The sequence below is a fragment of the Podarcis gaigeae genome (genome assembly GCF_964106915.1).
Source record: "Podarcis gaigeae genome assembly, chromosome: 16".
NCBI classification, from domain to species: Eukaryota; Metazoa; Chordata; class Lepidosauria; order Squamata; family Lacertidae; genus Podarcis; species Podarcis gaigeae.
The window spans coordinates 39,241,625-39,266,723 of NC_139693.1; the positions used below are offsets into that span (position 1 = coordinate 39,241,625).

A 25,099-nucleotide genomic window follows, 5' to 3' on the forward strand; every position below is an offset into this window, starting at 1 on the left:
TGGGGATAATGGGAATTGTAGCCCTAAACATCTGGGATAGCACCAGGTTGGTGCTAATATGATCCCACCCAGGGACGGAGGAAGCCTCTCCAGCACCTGGGCGGCACACCCAGGGGTTGGGCAAACCACCCATGGGGCGGGGGGGGTGTGGCACCCATGGGGACAGGGCATGCTGTGCCTTTCAGGATGGGACAGGGCACGCTGCGGGACCTCAGCTGCCCTACAGCTGGGGGGTGGAGGCAGCGGGCGGGCAGAGTGGAACCTGCGGGCAACCGAGACACATGGTTCGGGCGTGCTGCAGTTCCAGTGGTGACTGCCACCCGCCATTTTGTCACTCCCCTCAGTGGGGGCACCCGGGGCAGGCCGCACCTACTGCACCCCCCCTTGCTACGCCCCTGAACTCGACCCATCCATTCAACTCTCATAAGAGTCACTAAAGAAAAGCCCCTTACTATCTTTGCTCTTTACAGTACAGTGGTACCTCGGGTTAAGAACTTAATTCATTCTGGAGGCCCGTTCTTAACTTGAAACTGTTCTTAACCTGAGGTACCACTTTAGCTAATGGGGCCTCCCGCTGCCACCATGCGATTTCTGTTCTCATCCTGAAGCAAAGTTCTTAACCCGAGGTACTATTTCTGGGTTAGTGGAGTCTGTAACCTGAAGTGTCTGTAACCTGAGGCACCACTATATTCGGAATGACAGTGGTGAGGCACTGGAGATCTTCCACTCCCCCTTCACGAGCAGTTTGGCTTCAAATGACCCTCACAGCCCCCTGCCCACCATCACGGAGTGCTTTGGGGGGCTGCTGAAAAAGAACACTCTTATTGGGTGTGGTGTCAATTCAGACTTAATTAAACAAGGGAGGAAGTGCCACGCTCCGACACACTTATGTCAATGTGGAGGGGCTATCTTGGTACAGACTGAAAGCATAAGAGGAAATATGTTCCTCCCTTTTCCCATTTGTTTATGATGGACTTATATTGATCTGTTTTGTGCTACAAGTCTGTGAGAACTCTGCAAGCTGCACTAATGTAATGCAGTTACATTTCTAAAATCATACCACGAAACATGCACTGAAGCTTTCCATCCATTCCCAATAACACCTCACACATACCCTCCAACATTCTTCTGATGAAAATAGGCATGTCCTATTCCATAATAATAATAATTTTATTATTTGTACCACGCCCATCTGACAGGGTTGCCCCAGCCACTCTGGGCAGCTTCCAACATAATAAAACATTAAACATTTAAAAACTTCCCTATACAGGGCCACCTTTGGTTGTCTTCTAAAGCTTATATAGCTACTTATCTCCTTGGCTTGGGGGTTGCATAACTCCACACCCTCCAACATTTATCCAATGAAAATAGCGACATCCTAAGGTAAAGCGGGACATTCCAGGATCAAATCAGAAACCAGGATGGCTTCTGTAAATCCAGGACAGTCCCTGCAAAATACGGGCCCTTGGAGGGTCTGCTCACCCACACCCTGCAGCTACCACAAAATTCCCTGGAATACTTTGGTGTCGTTTACAGAATCACACACCCAGTGTTGAAACTGTCAGAGATCACTTCTCTTACTTGCAATCCTGTGATAGAAACTCGGTGGGATTCTATCGTCGGCCTCCGGGGCAGACGAGGCGAGGAATGCGGAGACGTGACGGGGGAATAAGGAAGAGAAGGATAAATGTAGCGTCCATTAACGCCCTCGCCATTACCAGGAGACTGGACAGACTGTGACCTTTCCTGCAGAGAGAGTTTGCGACTTGAAAGTTTCAGTTTGTTTCGAGGTTCCCTTGTCTCTCGCAAGGGGCCCCCCAGAGCACCCCCAGGAAAAGCCTCCTCTTCGAACCCTCTGGGGTCTTGCGCCACCGGCTGCTCCTCGCAGGGCTCCATGGGCTCCTCATCCTCCTGCTCGTCCTGCCCGCCCTGCGAAGGACTGGAAGCAGGATCATACTCCGTCACCACCACGAAGGAATCCATCTTGCCCAACTGGGTAGACTTCAGGGCTTGCAAGCAATGCGGAAAGCCAGCAGCCTCCTGCTGCTTGCCAAGCTCATTGTGGAAAACGGGCCTCTCGACGGTGGCAGGTCTGCTGGAGATGCATGTTGGCATGGTGCGCTGGCCAGCTTCATCCCAGTGGGGCGGCTACATCCATTGTGTGCTGGGTCAAAACAAAAGCAAAACCATTAGCAGGACAGAAGAGGACTCGGCTCCCACGTGACCAGGTGGATTTGCTGGGCAACGCCAGCCTTTGCAAAGAGCAAATGGGGGAGTTTTGGTCCCGCAGCAGGGGTGGCAAACCCTCAGGGCCAAGGGCCAAATGTCTGGACTAACCCCAAGCAACACCTCCCCGCACCGTCGTCACACCCCTAACATGTTTTTGCCTGGCTGGAAAGTGTCTTTGAACTCATACCTGACTGCCTGGAGGATACTTTCTCTGTGTAGAACTAGCCTAATGTACAAATGTGACATTTATGTTTGTTGCTGCATCCACTCTAGATTGTGGCCCTGCTCACCCACAAGTTCCCAGAAGGTGTCTGTGGCTGCCATTCCTGTCCCATGGGGTCAACCGAGAAAACCACAGCTTGGGATCTTTCCCGAGATGAGGAGGCTGTGTTCTCCGGACGTTTGTGGGTTACAACACTGACCATGCTGTCCGAGGCAGAGGGGAACTGGAAGTCCCCAAAACAAACCTGGGGAGTCTATTCCCTGACCACTTGGGAAATTCAAAAAACGAAGCCAGATTGCTCAAGTTGCACAATGTATTTCTACACCACATGCATAATGCTGAAAAGTAACTTTGGAAGAACAATCTTATACAGCCTTCGGCCTATATGATGTATGAATGTAAACATGAATGTTCACAAACAATGCATACCTTCACATCAATAAAGGACAAGGAACGCAGATAATTGCACAAAAGAATTATATTCTGTCAGGACCAGCCGGGATGTTTTGCTGTCTGGCACAAAAGAGAAAATGGAGCAGCTGCTCCGCCTACACAGGTGAACGATGCGCTCCTTGGAGTCTGGATCTGTTGCCACCTGAGGCAACTGCCTCTCTGAGTCTCATGGGGCAGCCGGCCCTGTCTTCTGCACTGTGCCAACCAGGCATTTCAAGCTATAAAGTCTCTTTCAGTGGCGTACAAAGAAAGAGGGGCCTCCTTGCGTGAGCCTCAAAATGCAAAATCGTATTTGTTTTTCCATGTGCATTCCTTTGCACACACACAAAAAAGGTGATCACTGCTTTTCTAAAGCACAGCGACCCCGACAGCAATTTGTCCTCAAACTATGCTTGCCTTTATAATACCACCCTGCTCCTCCTGTCTCCAGAGTTACTCCACCCGCCTCTCCCATATCTGCATCATGACAATCCCTGCCTGCCAGCCTTGTCCCTTTCCTGAAAGCCCAGAACAACTGCTGAGAGGGATGGGTTCAGTTCCCTCTTAAATTCAGTTCTTCACACTTCTGCAGAAATTTGCGTTCCTTTTTCTTTTCTGTTTAAATTCTCATGAAAATTCATCCACATTCTAGAGTGAATTTCTCCTAATAAGCACATATTTGTGCGCAATTTCTCCTAACAGAATGCATTTTTTGTATGTTGTTTTCCCTAATATATGCATTTGTATGCAACTTTCCCCTGGTATATGCTGTTTGTAAACACTGGTTGGTTAAAGGACTGTATCACAAATTACATACAAGTGTCATTTTCACAGAATGGCTGTGCTTCAGCTCTTGTACTGTTTCACAAGAAAGTGTGAATCTGATAGATTTGGCTTTAAATGCAAACCAAGTCAAACCACCCCCACCCCCATTCCTACTTACTTTTTTAATTATTATTTTCAAAAGAATTCTACCATTCATGGATTATCCAAAACACCAACTCTTCTGGATATCCAAAACACCAACTCTTCTGGATATCCAAAACACCAACTCTTTCAGCTGTGATTCTGCCTCTTCAGGAGGCAAGGCAGGATCACAGCTGAAAGTGGTGGAACGTGGATGGAGCCCTGGAGAAAAGCAAATGGTTACAAGGGGGAGCCGGGTTGAATCCAGCAGGTCAGGGGCAAGGCCACCACCATTTCTGGTGGGTTGTGGGCAAAGCCAAGGTAGAAGCGGGATTCTAGACAGCTCAAAACTACTCACTTGGCAGAACAACTTAACATCCCAAAATTGACAAATTCAGGGTAACTGGCAGTCTTAATTGCCAGTTTACAAGTGCAATCTATAGATTCTGTGCTAGGGATCTGAACAATATTTCGGAAGCAAGAAAAGTTAAATTCTTCAAGGTACATAATGCAAGCATTTGCTTATTCAGCATGATTTACTTCATTCCTGCTAATCCTAGGGAGATTCAGCATACAACTTTAGAGCGACTTTCAACCAATGTCATATACTTCTATCCTGTATAACAAGCTGGAACAGAGGACATCAGCTAAGATTTGTAAGGGATCTGGAAACCAAGCCTTATGAGGAACGGTTGAGGGAGCTGGATATGTTTAGCGTGGAAAAGAGAAGACTGAGAGGAGATAGGATAGCCATCTTCAAATATCTCAAGGTCTGTCATGTGAAGATGGAGCAAGCTTGTTTTCTCCTGCTCTGGAGGGTAGGACTCGAACCCATGGCTTCAAGTTACAAGAAAGGAGATTGCAGCTAAACTTCAGGAAGAACTCTTGCTGTCAGAAAGAGTGGTTTGACAGTGGAAGGGACTCGGTCAGAAGGTGGAGGTCTCTCCTTCCTTTACAGGTTTTTAAGCAGAGATTGGGTGGCCATTTGCTACAGATGCTTTAGTTGAGATTCCTGCATTGGTTTGGACTAGATGATCTTCAGGACCCCTTCCAAATAAAAATTCTATGACTCTATAAGCTGCTGCTGTTGTCCAAATCAGCTCCAAATCAGCCTAGAGGTGGCCCTCTCCTGCCTGCCTCCAGTGACTGTTACTCAGAGGTTAGGCTTGCCATATGTCAGGAAAATTCCTGACATGTCATTCTCCGGGTGTAAAAATGGCAAAATGTCAGGAAAAACCCAGACGTATGGCAACATGATGAAAAAAGCAGAGGAAACAGCTCAAAAAGCTGTTTATGGGTCAGGTTCCCCCCCAAAAAAAAGCTTAACAATTTTGTTGGGGTGCTTAAAAATACGGCAACCCTATCACAGGTAGACTGCTCCGAAGACTGAAGGCTCCATTCTTAACTATCATGGCTGATAGCTTTTGACGGTACAATTATAGTGCAATTTACGGTGCAATCATATTTACTAAGACGTATGCCCCATATATGTGCATATATGCAGCCTTAGTCGTCATGCACTTCATAAAACCATTTCCCCCTAAAGTTCACCTTGAGGGTCCCTTTACAGCAAAGACATGCTATAATAACTATTATTTTCTGAATTCCCAGGTTGTCAAAAGATCATCAGCAAAAATAGGGAAGGCAGATCACATGCAATTGTTTCCTTCCCTGCCCACACTCCCCCCCCCCCTTTCTTGTCATACTTAACACTTTGGAAAGGCAGTCATTAAAATTAGAGAGACACTTATCTAAAATTAAAATTCCTGTTAAAGCAGTGCCCTCTGGCCCAGCAACTCTAAATCAGTATAGCAGAAGCTCCATGTCAGTTATATGGATATATATTAAAATCGGGTGGGTGGTAGAGGCAAAAGCCTTTGTAATTGCACAGTTGCTTTTTTCAGGCACCAAATAAAATGCATGAAATGCAACCATTTTCCCCTAAAGTAAAAATGGCTGATTGCCATCACCCTCCATACTGCCCACCCTCTTGTTTCATTTGACATGTTAAAATTAAAGTGGGAAAAGGCAGGAATACATTCACACACACCAACAGCAAACTCAGTTCTCTGACTGCCGTTTCTTAAGGGACCAAAAATACACCATCCAAGCACCAGAGAGAGATAACAGCAGCCTAAAGGGACTGCAGGATTACACCCCCCTGCACACAAAGAAAGTAGAAAGCACGATCGATAGGGTTGCCAGGTCAGGAGCATCCCAGACACTGAAATCTCAGAGCCCAAACCTGAGACCTAGGGGCGCTGAGACTTCCTCTGCGCTTTCCCCCACCACTGGGCCCTGGAGACAGAGGTTAATTGGGAGACGGGAGACGGAAACAGATAGATTCCCCCCTTGGGGAAAAAAGAGTCTATGCAATTGCAGTTGGATCCTGCCAGGCTGAAGCTTCTAAGCTGAACACATAGCCTTCTTAATTTTTTAAAAATGCACTTTTGCCCACCTGGAGATTCAAGCTGTCCTCCAGCCACTTGAAGGGGTTCGGGAAAGGCTGGAGACTTCAAGTCAGCCCTGGAGGCTGGGCAACTCAGCGCAGTGAGTATGGGATGGAGTCTTGGCGCTGTCTGCACTAATGTGATCTCTGAGGCACACTGTTTCTGAATTGCAATAGGCAGGACAGCCAGCCCTCGGCTCTTTTATAAGTCAGCCCCCATGTTTCAGCCTGAGCCACTGGACTTTTCTGGAGTACAGATTTATCTTGAGAGACAACGAGCAGCCTACTCTAGGGGTGGGCTATTCTGAGGCTTCCTCTAAAGACCCCTGGAAAACTCAGCAAACCTGCTGTACCAGACACTGGGTGTGCAGAGGGCAGCTGAAAAGGAGACAGCTCTGGGCAGATCTGCCCATAAAAAAGAAGCCTAGAGGGAGAGACTAAGTTGTTGACCTTTTTTTAGGATTGAAGAGTTGTTGAGCTTTTTTGGAAATAAACTACCACAGGGACTAATATCAAAATTTTTTCTCCTTGCGTCTGTATTTCAATCGCCAAAATTCGGCCATATTCATCTTTGAATAAAAATTTCGGTGACAGGCTCTCCTTTGCGTAAATCACCACTCCTCTCTTCTTAACTTTGTCTGAAGAAATAAATTCTTGGCCTAGTCTTTTGTTAATTAACACTTTTCTATGGAGCCTTGTCACATGTGTTTCCTGCAGGCAGATAACGTCCAGTTGTTCCTTTTTCAAAATGTGAAAGACTTTCCTTCTTTTTTCCGGGGAGTTTCCGCCATTTATATTCCAACTAAGAAGCTGTAGAGACATCCTGAATCAATTGACGGGTTCTACAATGGGGTATCTAAGCTTCCTCCCGATCCCGGGGGAGGTAATGCTGGTCCTGGTCCTGGTGGTATAACTCTTGGAGATGGTCCCGGTGGTGGTGGAGGCCAAGAAGCTGCAGCTCCTTTTTGCAGGTCCTCCTCGTGGTCGTGTAGGAACTTCTGCTGGTCTTCAGGTGATTTAATCTTTATTTTCCTTCCTTTGTAAGTAAATGAAAGTCCTTGTGGAAACTCCCACCTGTAGGGAATTCCGTTGTGTCTCAACAATTTGGTCAAATCTATATAGGTAGTCCTAAGTTCCAAGAGATATTTGGGTATATCTCTGTAAATTTCGGCCCTTTTACCTTCTACCTCCAAGGATTTCTTAAAATGTAGGCCTAATATCTTATCCCTTTCTTCTCTTGATCTCAGAGCAACCAAACAGTCTCTGGGCTTGTCTTTCTTTACTGATTTTCCCAGTCTAAAGGCTGTCACAATTTTAAAGTCCTTTTCTTCCTCAATTCCCCAGAACTTGGAGAACAAAAGTGTCAAAAATCCCTCTAGATTATTTTGTTCCAATTCCGGGATAGCCCTTATCCTGAGATTACTATCTTTACTTTTCAATTCAACCAATGCCAGGTAGGCTTGTTGTTCCCCTACCTGCCTTCTCAAAGGTCTTACCTCTCCTTTAATTTCATCCACCTTTAAGTTCGCCTGTTCTGCTTTTTGGTTGGCTTCCACAGCTAATTTATAGTTTTCTGCCGTAGCTCCTTGCAATTTCTCTTCAGGAAGCTGCATGAGACTATGCTGGATTATTTGGACTATAGTAACATCATTATGCTGGGTGATATGAATGGGGTTGTGTCTGTAAATATGGATAAGTCACAAAGTGCCAACATATCGAAAGACGGCAGACTACCCAAAACTTTTTTTGAAATGACAGACAATATGGACTTAGTAGACATTTGGAGGTTTAAGAACCCTCTAGGGAAAGAAGGGACTTTCTTTTCTGAAGCTCATCTGACATGGACACGAATCGACCAAATCTGGACAACTAGAGGACTGGCACCTAAGACTAGAAAAGTGGAAATCTGCCCAAAAACCTGCTCCGACCATAATGCTTTGAAAGTGGAATTGAGACTAAATACAACCGGATCCTTTAGATGGAAAATGAATGACACTATACTAAGAGATCAGGAGATTGTTAAGAAGGCCCAAAAAACTCTAAAGGACTATTTTGAGATAAATTTGAATACTACTGTGGAAAAAAGAACAATCTGGGACGCAAGTAAGGCAGTCATGAGAGGGTTTCTAATACAACAAAATACGATTAAGAAAAGGCTCTGGAATGAAAAGAAGGAGAAGATATTGGAGAGAATAAGAGAAGGAGAGAAAAAATTAAGATCTAGGCCTAAGTCGAAGGACGTGTTAAGAGAAGTGAAATTCTTCCAGGCGCAATATTCAAAACTGATAAACCAAGAGGTGGAATGGAAAATTAAACAAATGAAACAAAGATCCTTCGAATCGGCGAATAAGTGTGGGAAACTGCTAGCTTGGCAGTTGAAAAAGAGACAAAAGCTTAATACGGTTACAAATCTAGAGATCGAAGGGAGAATGGTTCAGAAACCCGAGGAAATCAGAAAGTGCTTCCAGAGGTACTTCAAAGAACTTTATACACAAGGGCCGCAAAAAGCCTCAGAGGTGGATCAATTTCTAAAAACTAATGGATTACAAAAAATACCCCTGGAAATGAGAACAAACCTGAACTGTAATATTACACAGCAAGAAATTGAAAGTGCCATTCAAAATCTTCAACTTGGCAAGTCCCCAGGCCCGGACGGCCTAACCTCCAAATATTATAAAGTTTTAAAGGACTATTTGATACAACCCTTGATGGAGGTTTGCAACCAGATAATGGAGGGAGGGAGGGCACCGGAAACGTGGAAAGAAGCTTTCATCACATTGGTACCTAAATCAGAGACTGAAAAGACCCAACTTAAGAACTACCGCCCCATCTCACTCCTAAATGTGGATTATAAAATTTTTGCAGATATTTTGGCAAATAGACTTAAAAAAGTACTAAATGAAGTGATTCACAAAGACCAGGCTGGCTTTCTCCCTGGTAGGCATTTGTTTGACAACACAAGAAACATTATTGACATTTTGGAACTTCTACAAACAAATCTGAACACCAGAGCGGTTTTGATTTTTGTTGATGCAGAGAAGGCCTTTGATAATATTTCTTGGATGTTTATGAAGAAAAATTTGGAAGGGATGGGAGTGGGGCGGGGGTTCGAAAACGGTATAGAAGCAATCTACACAGAACAAAAAGCTAAATTGATAGTAAACAATGTGGTGACAGAGGAGTTTAAAATTGAAAAAGGGACACGCCAGGGGTGCCCTCTATCCCCCCTATTGTTTATTTCAGTCCTAGAGGTGTTACTAAATATGATTAGAAAGGACCGGTTGGTCCAGGGAATTGAGGTCGGAGTGAAACAATATAAATTGAAAGCATTTGCAGATGACTTGGTACTAACATTTCAGGAACCAGTCTCCAGCACTAAAAGAGTGTTAGAATTAATTTCTGATTTTGGTCGGGTGGCGGGGTTTAAGTTAAATAAGCAAAAAACCAAGGTTTTAGCAAAAAATTTGACAGCTACAGAAACAGATGAGTTCTCCAAAGAAACGGAGCTGAATGTGGTTAAAAAAGTAAAATACCTAGGGGTGTACTTGACCTCCAAAAATTTGAATTTGTTTAAAGATAATTATGAGAAATGCTGGTCAGAAATCAAAAGAGACTTGGATATATGGTCAAGATTGAAACTTTCCTTGTTAGGCCGAATAGCTGCTGTAAAGATGAATGTATTGCCGAAAATGTTATTTTTGTTTCAGGCCCTACAGATCGTGGACAAGGTGGAATGTTTTGGAAAGTGGCAGAGGGATATTTCTAAGTTTGTTTGGCAGGGCAAAAAGCCCCGAATAAAGTTTAAAATATTAACTGATGCGAAAGAAAGAGGGGGATTTGCCCTGCCAGACTTGAGGTTATATTATGAATCTGCAGCCTTCTGCTGGTTGAAAGATTGGATTTTATTGGAGAACACTGATGTCCTGGATCTGGAAGGGTTTGACAATGCGTTTGGGTGGCATGCATATCTGTGGTATGACAAGGCCAAAGTGCACAAATTGTTCAAAAACCATATTGTCAGAAGAGCAATTTGGAGGGTCTGGATAAAATACAAAGACTTATTGGAGAGTAAAACTCCGAGGTGGCTCTCACCGGTGGAGGCCAAGGCACGTAAGAGACCTAACATGGAGGCCCACTGGCCTAAATATTGGGAAATAATTGAAAAAACTGGAGACAATTGGAGGTTGCTAAGTTTGGAGAAATTGAAAACTAAGGTACGAGATTGGTTGCACTATGCGCAAATTCAAGAGGTATTTAAAATAGATAAAAAAGTTGGATTCCAGGTGGAAAAATCGAAACTAGAGACTGAATTGTTAGAGCCAAAAAGTAAACTACTTTCGAGAATGTATAACTTGCTGCTTAAGTGGAATACACAGGATGAGACAGTCAAATCCGCTATGATAAAATGGGCTCAGGATGTGGGGCATAACATTATGTTTGCAGACTGGGAAAGGTTATGGAACACCGGTTTGAAATTCACGGCATGTACTGCCTTGAAGGAAAATATTATGAAAATGGTATACCGGTGGTACATGACCCCAGTCAAGTTAGCCAAGATATATCATCTGTCTGACAACAAATGTTGGAAATGTGGAGAGGCGGAAGGGACATTCTTTCATCTCTGGTGGACCTGCCCGAAAGTGAAGGCCTTCTGGGAAATGATCCATAATGAATTAAAAAAGGTATTGAGATTTACCTTACCTAAAAAACCAGAGGCCTTCCTTCTGGGCATGGTGGACCAGAGAGTGCTTAAGAAGGACAGAACCTTTTTTATGTATGCTACCACAGCAGCAAGGATCCTGATTGCAAAATACTGGAAGACACAAGATTTACCCACGCTGGAGGAATGGCAATCGCAGTTGATGGACTATATGGAACTGGCTGAAATGACTGGCAGAATCCGAGACGCGGGAGAAGAAACAACTGAGGAGGATTGGGAAAAGTTTAAGGACTATTTGAAAAAACACTATAAGCTGTATGAATGTTAAAAAAAAAAATGCACCTTTCAGGAAATTCTAGCTTCAGCAAATGTAAGTTATTGGAATGAAAATTAAGACACAAGAATTCAGAGGTAAAATAATGAAATAACTTTATTGTGTTTAATATAAAACATATAAGAATTGAGCGACAGTAAAATTGAAAATAGGGAACATGATAAAATGGAAGTTACAATAAGTTTTGAAATAAGTTAACAAATTGCTGATGCTTTATAAGACAGAGAACGCAGGGTTCGGAGGTTGTGGGGAAGTCCTATAGGTTAGATGGAAAAAGAATATGGAAATTTGTTATTTATATCTTTCTTTCTTATAACCACTCTTTATTCTTTTTTCTGTATTTCTGTACTTTTAAAAAAGCAATAAAAAAATGTTTTTTTTTTTAAAAAAATAAACTACCACAGGGACCAGATTAAACCAACCAGTAGGCCGGATTAGGCCCCCAAAACGGACATACCTGAACTAGGGTGATGCACATTGTTCCCGGGAACTCCTCGTTTTTAGTAAGGAGGGAATCTTGCACTACACCTGTATCAAAATCTAGTTATCTAGCACATGTGATGCTGTACCAACAATTTTTACACCCCTAAGAGAACAAATCAGTAAATCCGTTAGCAAGACACAAGTATAACTGTACAAAACATATGTTTTCCCACTTGGCCAGACAAGATTCTATCACCTGTGTTTTGCAGGTCAAGGAAATGACACCTGTAACATGCTACGAGTATTAAATTATCTCCTCCCCTGCTTCATCTAGAGACACTCAGGACTGGGATTCTGATTCAGAGCGATCCTTGTATCAAATCTTCAATTCATTTGGCAAATGTGGTTCAGCAACCAGGGCCTCTGAGAGCCAAGGGGAATCATCTGATTAAAAAGGCATCGTGAAGAAAGACAAAAGGAAACATTTTGCTGCAAAAGGTTCTTGGAATCACTGGCACACAGAGGTATAAAGTGGAGGCAGCCAGCAGGGCCAACAATTCACTTCAGAAACAAACAAAGCCCAAGATTTAAAGGCAAACAAGTCATGCCTTCCATCGGTGTCCATTTAATAGACAGAAGATTTATTGAAATGCATATTGTGCCAAATGGTTTGAAGTTAGATGCCTGAGCCACAGGCTCATGGACACGGCTTTGCTGTTTCTGACACTAGGAAAGAAAACAGTGTTCTATGCTTGGATTAGAAACCAGGAGGAAACCCCAGTTTGGGCATCTTAAAATATTTAAAAGGGTTCTGTTGGGCATTTTTGGCGGGAAAAATATAATTGAGAACAATAGGTGTAAAATTGGGGGTTGGTTCATTTTGGCTAATTGGTTCATTTTGATTGGTTAGTTGGAGAAGCATTTAATTTTGATAATTTTTGAGATGAATATTTAATTTTGATCCTTGATTTTGTTTCTGTTATCTGGTTGATTTATTTGTAATTGTATTCTATATTTTAATTCTCATGCATGCCAATGTAATAATACTCAGCACTTATACCACTTTTTGTGAGTGTTCAAAGCACTTGACACGCAGTGTATGTGAACTGGCTCTGCAGGTTGGACAGACACCTTGTTTGCACATAACTGTAAACTATGGTTGAGTTATTCCTCCTCTCCTCTGGCACTGCCATGAGGAGGAATTCCGAAGCATTAGCTTCTACTTTAGGCTAACCACAACCTGCCCTGTGGTGACATCTGAACTAGGACAAACTGTGGTTACTCTCAAGTATGAGTAGTGCAACAAGCCAATTTCAACCATAGTTTATAAAGCTGGCTTGCTTTCATTAACTAGAGTTAAGACCAACCAGAGTTTAGGGTTCAGACGCAACACTGCACAATGGTCAACAAAGAAGTGGAGACTTCCAATTTCTTCCTCGTGGCCATGCTGGAGGCCAAGTGAGCATACAGAAAGTGTGTGTGTGTGAGAGAGAGAGAGAGCGAGAGAGAGAGAGGTGTGTGTGTGTGTGTGTGTGTGTGAGAGAGAGAGAGAGAGAGAGAGAGAACTGTAATTTTAGAGTAAACTTCTAGTGCGGATACATCCATTGCTAGCACACAAGCCACCATACACTGCACTGAAAAATTTGTAGAATAGATTTTGCTCCTGGTGTATCGCTACTGCTGAAGCTGTTTTCATGGTGAACAAAAGCTTTCTTATGCACCAGTCACAACTGCACTTAAGAGCAGATTCTGGTAACTGCACTTAATGCACACATGCACACACACAAAAGCAAAGACATAGCATATCCCCACCCCCACCCTGCTGGTCTTCCATTTACTTCAGGGTCTGTGTTTTGGGAGCTCTGCCAGCCAGTGCATAAAAATAGTTACCCCATTAACTGGGAACAGTGCCCACAATGCTGTACACCCCCAGCTACACAGAAGCCCGCACCAAAAATGGCACCAAAAAGGGGGAGGCAATGGGCAGGATGGGACACAGGAAGTGGGTAGAGGTCAGATTACCACCAGAAAGGGAAGTGGTAGAAAAGCAAAAAGCCAACTTCAAGGGCAGACACAGAAAGACCTTTGGAAATAGTATTAAAAGGTTTAAATACTTAGCATTTCTATAGTGCTGACTGGGATCACAAAGTGCTTCAAATGATCTACGGTAGTTGAGATCCCTGCATTGCAGGGAGTTGGTCTAGATGACACTCAGAGTTCCTTTCAACTCTCTATGATGCTCTGGGATCTCTCTGAAAATAAATGGATGAGCGACTTGCTTTTGCCCATGAAAGCTAGCTGCTCAGGGTGGCACTTGGAATATTCCTGCAGCAGCAGCTGTGGTCTTATATTTGCCCACCACTATTTGATCTTCCCCCTACAGTGCAGCAACACTGGAGAATACCGTGTGTTTCTTGAAGTGGCTCTAAGTCAGGGGTCAGCAACCTTTTTCAGCCGTGGGCCAGTCCACCGTCCCTCAGACCATGTGGTGGGCCAGACTATATTTTTGGGGGGAAATGAACGAATTCCTATGCCCCACAAATAACCCAGAGATGCATTTTAAATAAAAGCACACATGCTACTCATGTAAAAACACGGGCCGGATTGAGAAGGTGATTGGACTGGATCCGGCCCCCAGGCCTTAGGTTGCCTACCCATGTAAGTGAACAGCATTAAACGTGCTCCAAGTTTACATATTGGGCTTTGTAGCTTAGAAGAAAGGCATGCAAAGGGGGACACGGGAGATGTATACAAAAGCTGCATGGCATGGTGAAAGTAGACAGACAGGCTTTTCTTCTTCTCTCACCATTAATGGACTCTGCCATCATCCTAAGCAACTGAACATTGGGAAGATTCAGGAATTCCTCAGTGCATAGTTAAGCTACGGAACTTCTTGCCATAAGACCGAGTCATGGTCACCAACTTGGATGGCTCTACAAGAGGTTTAGACAAAGCGCTAGCTGGGTTCTACCTGCCCTGCCGGAGCCAGTATACCAGTCACTGGGAATTGTACGTGGGGAGAGTGATGTTGTGCTTATGCCCTGCACATGGGCTTCCCAGAGACTTCTGTTTAGCCGCTGTTCTGAGCAGGATGTGGGGCTAGAGTGGTCGGAACAGGAGAGCTCTTCTTATGTCCATCAGGACAGGCAGGTCACACCTACACCTAAACAGTGAACACCCTGGCATACATTCTGGAATCTCCTACAACACACAGTAGTACTTCTGTGGCGGACAGGCCACCATAATTCCTGATGCTACAAAGTTGGGAAACTACTGGTCAAGGATGGCTCCAGGTGTGGAGGCCTGTGGAGGCATTACTCCAGGGCATTGTGGGAAACAAATATGGTGGATGCCATACGCTGATGTGCAGGTCCGCACCTGGTTTCTTGACCAAGTCTAAAGTAGAATAATTTTACGTCTTTGTCTCCTTACGTCAACCAACAAGAAAACCAAGGCTTGACCAATCTAAGGCCTCACATTTTCCAATCAAACTTGGCCTATGAAATTCCTAGCAAGCAACATGGCTTCAGTCAACTTCTGCCTTTAAGTTTCCTTTCTTTACTCTGTTTTCTGCCCCTCACACGCAACCTAGAATCCCCAAGGGAAAACACCACTTTTTGGAAACCTTGCTTGACTCACCGGGACGACCTAATCCTACACGAGCCAGCAACTTTTATCTGTTTTTAATGAGGTTAAAGCAGCATCTGTTAGAACTCTTTCTGTTCCCATTAACCTCCGCAAACCCATTATATTCAGGCAGTTGCTCAAAAGCTATGGAAGTTTTATTTATTTATTTTTAAAGGCTGCACAGGGCTGAACTGCCAGGCTAATACTGTAAAAAAGCACAGGCCTCAGGAAACAATGCAAACAGTAGCAAGGGGCGTGTGTTAAAAATAAATTCCCCAGATTAAAGGAAAACATAAATGCACAAAAGAGGCCAGTTTGAATGAGCCTGACAGCTATGCAGAGACACAGGTGGAATGTGAAAACAGTGCCAAATCCAGACAAATACCCCAGTTCCCTAAGGCAACAGAGTCTTCCATTCTCTGTTTGGAAGCTGGTCTTTGCTCAGCAGGGGTGCATATCCTTGCCCCTAGGTACTGGCTAAAATTTAAAGGCGGGTAGGGCTCAATTTAGTATTTTCTGCTTTCAACGAGATGTTGAGCCTGAACTTAAATGCAATTCCGTCTTGGAATCAGGAAATGCAAGTTATTGACATGTATGGCCTCTTTTTCAGCATTCTGAGCTTTTCAGATTTTGAGATAGCCTCTTACCACCTGAAATCTCATATTTTAAAATGCAACATTTGTGCTGACCACTTCTGCCAAACTTCAGACCCCTCGCTCTCACTACGTAACCAGCATGATAAATGGGGAATGGAGACAAGCCTTTACAGCTCTGAGGTTCCAGTCCATGTTTTCTGCCGTAATTGAAGGATGCTGTCACTGAAGAGAGGATGCCCACATAGCTGTCATGTGCCTGGCGATTTACCCCACCACTTACGCTTGCTCAATCTATGAGGATTTAAGAGAATCCTAGTTCAAAAAATTCAATTTCTGAGTGGGGAGAATGATTGGGTGTTTATTAGGGGACAGGTCCCCCTACACTTCTGAAAAATGGTTTTCCAGATACTCTTTAAAACATCCCACTCCTTTTTTAACCTTTGGTTTTTGTTGAGTTCTAATTACTTCTGTCATTTTTGCTAATTCCAAATGTTCACACAATTTGATTTACCATTCTTCCTTCGTACGTGTAAAGGGAGGAAGTAAACAGCCTTTGTTAACTGCCTTGTTCTTACATGCATGCAATTAAAAAAGGAAATCAGTCGGATCAGAGCAAAGATCTACCCTACACCAAGCATCCTCTTCCCCCACAATGGCCATCTAGTTGCCTCCAGGGTGCCCAGAAACAGGGCATGGAGGCAGTCACCCCAACCTCTCCCCAGAACCAGTACTCAGAGGAGATAGGAAGAAGCTTTTCTCCCTCTCCCAAAATCCTTGAAATCAGGGTTCTCTAATGAAGATGAGAATTGAGGCAGAGGAAAGGAATCGATTGCACAATGCAGAATTAGTCTAAGCAATGTGCTGCCCCAAGATACTAAGACAAGGGTTGGGGAAGGTGTGTACCGCCGTATGTTGTTGGACTCCAGCTCCCATGATGCCTGACCTTAGACAGGGCTGGCTGGGACTGATGGGAGCTGCAGCCCAGCAACATATGAAGAGTGCAGCTTTGGCTACTCCTGGATCAAACGAACATGTGGGTTGAGGAGAAGGATACCAATGTCTATTTGGTATGATAGCTGAACAGAACCTCCATTCACAGCGGAGTGTGCCATATTAATGTGCCATTAAAAACACACCTACCCAAATCCCCCAACAAGTAAGATTGGCACTGGAAGCCAAATTAAACCAAGCCAAACAGCTTGTCCATCTAGCTCAGGCACGTCCAACAGGCAGATCATTGGACGTCTGTGGCAGATCATTGGCTCCCCCCAAAGAAGCTCAAAAACTTTGGCTTCCCTAAAAAAAAAAAAGGTCAAAACTTTTGCCCTGCACCCCAAAAAATGGGGCTTCCTCCTTCCTAAAAAACTCAACAACTTTGACCTGAACCCCCAAAAGGGGTAGATCACTGCTAGTTTTTAACTCTGTGAGTAGATCACAGTCTCTTGGGAGTTGGCCACCTCTGATCTAGCTCAATACAGCTGGAAGTGTCCAGAGGTGACTCTCCAGGGTTTCAAAGAGGTATCTCTCCCAGCCCTACCTGGAGATGCTGAGGACTGAATCAGAGATCTTCTACAAGCAAAGCATATGCTCTACCACTGAACTGCTGACCATTGCCTTAAAAAAAGAAGAAGATTATCGTCTTCATTGTTCTGAATAAAAGGGCTGAATTAAACTGGAACATAGAGAGCTGGCTTTTACTGCACTAAATCATTTCTCCATCTGGCTTGGTATTGTTTACACTGACGGTGAGCAACTCTTCCTGGAGATTGAAACTGGGACGTTCTGCACGCAAAGCAGATGTCCTACCAGTGAGTTTTAGCACCTTCATACAGGCTGGGCTGAACCCTTCTGCTTGACATATTTGTTTTCTATGTGCATTAAGGACAGTGTGTGTGTGTGTATTTGTTTCCATGGAGAACATTCACCCATACAATTCCTACCGACATACACACATATGGAACTTGAAGCTCAGGACTTGCCACTTGAATTGGCTGACTGTATAAACTCTGAGAGCCCCTTGTGTGAAGATGATCTTGCAACAATTAAGCCAAAAGGATAATTAAAAAATAAAAGAATAAGGTGGGGAAAAGCGCCAGCCCACACATACCAACAACGGTGCCTTGACAATATCCCACGAGCCACGTGGATTTTCAGAAACGGTCAGACTACAAGTCAGCTCATGGGAATGTGGAGAATCTGCAGAGATAAAGCTTTGTAGCTTGCAAAGAAGTAAAACTGAGAGATAAAACAGAAGAGAAACAAGGGGAGAGAAGCAGAAAGAACCAGAGAGATGGAAAGCACAAAAAGTTCTGCTTGAAGGAATTTATTATTATCATTATTATGATTTTAAAAGGGGACAGATTGAGCCTTTGTTTTCTCTTCAGTTTATCACACTTCACTTGCTCCAAACACACAAGGTCGTTATAGTCACTGGATTCCAGTTTTGTTCTGAAGGATTCAAAACCAGCCATTTTGTTCAATGCACAGCAGTTAAATGCTTTAGAATCAAGATAGCTGGATCTATCTATTGAAACATAATTATAATAAATACATTTTGCTTGCTGGTTGGTATACAAAAAAAACACTTTTCAAGGCCACCATAAGATAAACAAAAGTGAGTCTTCACTCATAAAAGATGTCTAAAACTCATTGGTAGGCGCATGGGGAAGAGAGAGAATAAGGATAATGGTAAAGGTTTATAAAACACTGTGGAGGGAGAGAGGAAACATTATTGCCCCCCTTTCTCAGAATAGTAAAATTCAGAGTCCTCATCAAGCTGATTCTCAGCAGAAGTAAGACTGTTAATAAGGGGAGAGCTTACTCTCAAAACTCATAATTAACTTAATTAATTAAATGATTCTGATCTTATGCATCAAGGCAAAGCATAGAACAGCCTTTGCCAGTCTCGTGCCCTCCAGATGTTTTGCAATGCAGCTCCTATCAGCCTGGCGGGCACCAGGCTGGCAAAAACTGGCACAGAATATCAAAACGTATCTCAAGCAATGCAAAGCTGCCCACTTTCACATATCTTTGTTGACTCCATGGCCTTGTGCCACCACTCTTGTTCCAATGCTAACAGAGCCTGAACAGGTCATGCAGGTAAGTCTTCAGGTGGTGTTGAGAGGGAGGTGAGCTTTTCTTAGAATTCCTCTAAAGACAACAGACATTCCAAGGAATCATGTTTGTAGGCCTCATTGTTGCAGTGGCATTCTATTTATTCAGTGAGAAACCACAAAAAGATGAGAAATAGAAAGGAAGGTCCATCACATTAATTAATACCTTTTGCAGCTCTTATTGTTTCAAAAAGATGGTACAATCCTCCTCTCACAGGACAGGACTCCCTCAAAGCTCAAATGCAGGATCACTCATTTCTGCCTGCAGGGAGGAGCAAACAGCCGGGGGAATGTTAACCAACCATTGTGGCCTCTGCCACATGCTCTCCAAAACCTGATATGGCTTCACCACATAACTGTCACACTGGGAAGATTTCTGTGAAGGAGCAGCCACAATAAGTTTCAGTTGAGGGTGAGTGGGAATTGGCTCTCTCATTTCCACATTGAAAGTGTGTCATGAACATCAGGGCTAAGAAATCCTCGTCTGCCAAGCCTTGCCAAAGCATTGTCACCCTGAGCTAAGTGAACCAGGTGGAAAGGGATGCTCCTTCCTCCTCCAAAACACACTGGAACAATATTTAAAACCAGCAGTTACATTTTCCATGTGAATTCAAGATCAGTTTCAGCAAGAGACAAGGCATTCTGCTTTTTTAAAAGCCTATTTTACACTCCAGTCCGCATTCACAGCAACTGCACATACACACAAAAGCAGTGAACTTCAGGGTCAGGTGTGAACAAACCCTCTGCGCTGCCTTCATGGAGTAACTCCACTTGGGTTGCCAAGTGATGGGTGTGCACTGGGAGCGGGGGCAGGGTCAGGCCTGCACACTTGATCTAGGAAAATCAGCCCATGAGGTATTTCATCGCATGGTGAGAAATAAAACTTTAAAGCTGCCTGTGTCTCAGCTAAAACCCAACGGTTTTTTAAACTAGCACTCATTGAGACATCAGTTCCAACCACAAGCGCCGCCCTGGTCTGTGCTTTGCAAAGAGGAAGAAGGAAGGACCACATGCAAGGAGGTCCTAACGGGTCTCTTCTCCTAGATTTCTATCCTCTTGCACAGCTAAGCAGGTCAGTCAGAAATCCAGAACACCAGACTGCAATCCCCCCCCCCCCATTAGAGCCTCCGCGGTCAAAATCCCAGCACAACCTGGAAACCTCAAACGCATAATTCGGGGGAATCCAGCCTCTTGACCTCCCCTCCACCCCCTTAATCCAACACGGAATCCTCACTTCGACATTTCCACTCAAGCCCTGGATCTCCCAGGATCTCCGTGGGCGGAAAGCAGCCCCCTGACAAAAACTTGCGGTGCGCAGAAAATAAGGAAAAAACCAAAACATGATGGGCAGCCTAAAGCCTGGGGTTCCACCTCCCCCCACCCCCTCAATTCTTTCCCCCAGGGGAGGGCGAACGGGCAACCTGGGGTGCCCGGCTTTCTGGGGCGGAATCTCATCCCTCCCGAGACCAGATGCCCGGAGGCGGCCGAGGCAGCTGCATCCAGAGGCGCCCGCGGCGATGCCCTCCTCCGGGCGGGAGGGGTGCGCAGCTGGCGGGGGCTAAACGGGCCCTCGTCAAATTGAAATCCCGCCGCCGCCGCCGGGCTCTCTTCGAAGGCACGATCCTGGCTCCCTTCGCCGCCGCCCTCGGAGCATCCCCAGAACCGCGGAGGGCAGGGGGCGCCGAGAAGGCAGGCGGGAAACGCGTCGCCCTTGGAGAGGAGGCAGCTGCGCGCCCGGCCCCGATCCCTTACCTGGCGGCGGCGGCGGCGGCGGCGGCGTCTCCTCCCGCCCTTCTGCTGCTGCTGCTGCAGCCGCGATCCCGGGAGCTGCGCGCCCTCCCGCCCGCGCGGCGCCCCAGATGCCAGCAGCAGCAGCAGCTGCGCGCCCATTGGCTGCGCCGGGAGCTTTTCCTGTGCCGAAAGTGAGAGTGGCCTGGCAGCAGCGCCGCCCATTGGAGGAGGCGCGACGCCCAGGGAGGCCGTGAGTGGCCCAGATGTGGAGGGAGGGAGGGCGGCCGGGATGGGGCGCCTCCCTCCTGCGAAGGGCTCTCTCCCTCCCTCCCTCCCTCCCTCCCTCTCCATCTCCATGCCTGCCTCCCCCCCCGCTTTGCGCTTCTCCTTCTGCTGTCCAGCCGCAGGGCGGGGGCGAGGGGGGGGGGGAGCCGGAGAGGCAGCAGCCCCCGCGCAGCAGATACAGGGAGCTCGCTGCTTGGCGATCCTCAACCCACGACTGCCAAAGCAAGCCAGAGACTGTGATTGGGATGGCATTAGAATCATCACAGCAAGGAGGAGCGCAGAGAGGAGAAACGTCGTGGGAGGGCATCGTCTGCACCAGCCAAACCCGACGCCTCCGCCTGCCCCGGCTGCAACACAACATGTCTCTCTCTCGCACGTGGGTCTCTACAGCGGCAGCTCTCCAGCAGTTTAATTTCACCCCCCATGGCGCATCCTTCCATTGTCTCTGGATGCAAACAACTAGATATAATAAATGTGCATTTCACAATACTAGCTCCCTAGAAATAACCCTGTGAGGTAGGTCACTCGGGTAGGGAGGTGGACAGAAAATTTCCAGCTCAGAGAATACGCCAGAGATTAGTAAACCATCATGAAAATATGGCAGTAGTGCACATCATTTTTTTGTTTGAAGTTTATAAAAGCAATGGAAATATTAAGTTGAGAATTAATGATATTGTTAATAATAAATGTTCATATAAGAATATTAGTTCGGGGGTCCTTCCCTGCTGTCTGCCTGTTCACTTATTTTTTGATACAAGTAATGGGAACATACATGCAGAGGACGATCGTAAAATATGCCCGTTTTAATCTGCAGCCCACAAAAACTCATACCATAATAAATTGGTTAAAGTGCCACAAAGCTCTCTCTTGTTCCTGATGCAAAAGACTAACACAGAACCTCCTCTCCAAAAAGGTCTACAAAGCAGTTGTTTTTATGAAAATACAAGAGCCTGCATGCTTCTTCCAGGAGCAACTCCAAACGTTTTCTGAAAAAGCAAAGGCCCGGCTTACCAGGGCTGACAGCTTTCCCTTCTGAAAATTCCAAGAAGACTGAGCTTGGAAACCAGGATTATTGTACTGTAAATATTTTTGGGGGAAAGACTTAGCAGAAAGATGGAGGGTCATAGCTCAGAGTTACAGCATCTGCTTTGCATGCAGAAGGTCCCAGGCCAGGTTCAATCCCTGCCAACACCCGGCAGGGCCGGGAATGTCCCGCCTGAAATCCTGCAGACCAGAATGCATAAAACCTACATTAAATTTCCTGAGGCAACAACACCGAAAGAACAGGCAACGGACAAGCTGACCGATTCTCTCCAGTTTCTCCCCCTCAGTCTCTTTCATAGTTCTCAGGTAGATCTACACCACACCCACTGTTAAAACAATTCAGTGCTGGGGTTTGCTCTTGGCAATAAGTAAATAAGAAGTAAATGGCAAGGCAAGAGGCATGTCTATCATGGATACAAGCTGGACAGGGGAGAAAATGGGTGCTGCATATCACGTTCCATACATCACTCTAAATTGTAAAAAAAAAAAAAATCACTGTTGAAGGTAAACTACATTTTCAAACTGGCAGTAAAAAAAAAAAAAAACAGGACACCATCTTGCTCAGAGGCTTAGTAAGGGCAACATGCCAGGCAGAGCAATGTTGTAGCTTCTCCATGAACCATGTGCCTGCTGCCTAAACACACCCAAAGCACTTTTTGGGGAGAAGGAAGCTTTGTTTTTTTTCTCACCTGCCATCACAAATATCCAAAGATATGCAGCACTGGACAGCAGCTACTGGCAGGGTTTTTGTGTGTGACAGGGAGCGTTTTGTTTTGTGCAACAGCTTCCAAGCAGGCGCAGTTTTAGCACTTGGAGTTTCAGCTGCATTTCCTTCAAAGGTCCACAGCCATTCTTAAATCACTGGTCCCTTGGGGGGGGGGGTTAAATGTGTAAAAAGGACTGATCAGATATCACACAAAAAAGGAAGTAGTTGAAAGGAGAACTCTCCTTTTCTGTTTCAATGCTTAACCAACACTGGTGCGTCACTATTTATTTACAAATTTGTATCCAGCATTCAGTATTTCTGTTTGCAGATAATGAAGCCATCATAATTAACCAATAACAAACAAAGTTAAAATATCAGAAGTATTAAGAGAAAAATAGCATTTAAAACCAATTGCTGGTGTCAATACCCATTGTAATGAAGCCAAAGTACATTTGAAATAATTGCAAATTCTTCTCATATGTTGCACCCCATGTCTATTCTCTTTCATTTTTAATGGGGCAGGGACCTGTCAAACCTGTTCTTTGTAAATCACCATGTATAGAGATGGTGAGATTGATTGATTGATTGATTGATTGATCTGTCAGGGATGCTTTATTTGTGATTCTTGCATTGCTTCACATCTCCCTTGCTAGCATACAATCGTATGCATGCTTACTTAAAAGTAAATCTTGCAGAGTTCATCGGGGTTCATTTCTAGTAAGTAGGCTTACAATTGTAGTCCAATGCTGCTACTGCCTTGAAAATAGGCAATTTGCTGTCTATGCAACCTACAGGTTGGAGGAGCCTACACAGTCTGATGGTTTTCTTCCACTGGGCTGCTTTGCTTCCAAGGCTATGCCAAGATGTTAAATGTTCCTCCTACCCAGACACACCGACTCTAACGAAGAGGGGGGTGGCCTACTTAAAAGCGGACACCCCAGAGCTACATTTCAGCTGAAACAATTGTTCAAGACAGATTTGCATTACCTTTGCATGTGCTAAAAGCTGCTCCTAGGCTCTTCTCCAACTCCCAGGTCGCATCTGGAGGACTTTGCCATCCAAGAGTTTTCAATAATGCACGAATAAAAACAACACATTGTCCAGGACTGCTTTATATCAGTAGTCTGGTAAAGCTTGCAATTTGGAAGCCAGTCTGCCTCCAACGGACTTTGGAACACAGGTGCAGTCTTAGCTTTGAAAATAATGGGTTACCTGCCAACACCCACAGCACTACGTCAACAAAAAAGGATGTTAATCATAAAGCTGCATTGGCAGTACTAAAACAACAACAACAACCCTCCCAAAGCCGTAAGCATCCCAAAAGGGGCTGGGACTCAGTCTGGCTATGCTTACATGGTTGGAGTGAGCCGATTTGAAAGATGCATTAGGCTAAGACAATCAAAAGGAAGTAGGAACATGGGAGGCTGCTTTCAGACCCTTGAACCATTTGGCTCAAATGTAGCATAATCTACACTCATTGCCAGCAGTGGTTTCAGGCAAGAGTCTCCCAACCCCCCCTGGAGGTGCCAGAGAGGACGGAACCTGGAACCTGCAGCTTTGCAGGGAAGGCGCTCTGTCGCTCAGTATGGCCTTTACAGTGTAGTATGCTATAGGAGTTCCTATATAACATGCACAGTCAACCATAAGGCTTCTCTGCCCCAATATATACGGTCAAATAGACATGAAATGCAAAACCAATTTTCTGACACAGAATTGTGGCAGGGCTCTGTGACTCAGTGGTTTTCCTTTTATTCAGCTGCCAAATAAGAAAAAGTAGTTTGGGCCAACATGAGTTGATTCAGAACTCGCCAATTCCATTTTGTCAGGCCAGCCCAAAAGATGGGAGTACCCAGGGTGTGTCTATCCTGTGTGTGGCCCCTCCTCTCCCTCCCAGCGAGAGGAATGGAGAGCCAGCAGCTCCCCTGATCAGGTCATTTAAGCACACATGGCATTTTACAGCTCACACCCCCATAGATTATTCATTTCCATTTTGCTGGTGGGAGAGATGAGGCACCATCCCAAGGCTGTCCATTGAGGATTTGAACCCGTCTTGCAGGAACACACACAGACACAACATGATCCATTGGGTAAACCCTCTCGCTGTTATGTGGTCATGGCAGGAACTGTGGCTCTGAGCTGGATACGAAGACTGCATATATGTGAATGAAAAGGGCACCGATACAGAGGACCTGCAACAATATGTGGTAACATGGAACACTTCTGTTCAGGGTTCCAGCAAGCCAGTTACCCCATCTGCCAGGATACTCCATTCCATTTCACCCACCCCACCTCACTCAACAGTTTAGCATCTTGTAGTCACCAGGGATAGACAAATCTGCCA

General features: G+C 45.1%; 1 protein-coding gene across 26 annotated transcripts in view; it reads right to left on the reverse strand.

Annotated features, from left to right (window-relative positions):
• CAMKK2 (calcium/calmodulin dependent protein kinase kinase 2) overlaps nucleotides 1–23,929 on the reverse strand; it is a 57,134-nt gene extending 33,205 nt beyond the window's left edge. For 6 of the 26 annotated variants that reach the window (XR_014559044.1, XM_083717294.1, XM_083717290.1 and 3 more), the window contains exons 1-2: nucleotides 23,746–23,929; nucleotides 1,582–2,164 (exon numbers count right to left, since the gene is read on the reverse strand). Coding sequence is in view for 20 of the 26 variants with exons in the window: in XM_083717294.1 (XP_083573420.1) it covers nucleotides 1,582–2,115 (534 nt within the window). In the remaining 6 variants the exon portion in view is untranslated. Of the gene's footprint in view, nucleotides 1–1,581; nucleotides 2,165–17,986; nucleotides 18,076–20,744; nucleotides 20,972–22,741; nucleotides 22,921–23,745 lie in introns of those variants that run through there. The other 20 variants (XR_014559047.1, XR_014559048.1, XR_014559049.1 and 17 more) reach the window with 10 other exon arrangements.
• Nucleotides 23,930–25,099: the final 1,170 nt, after the last annotated feature.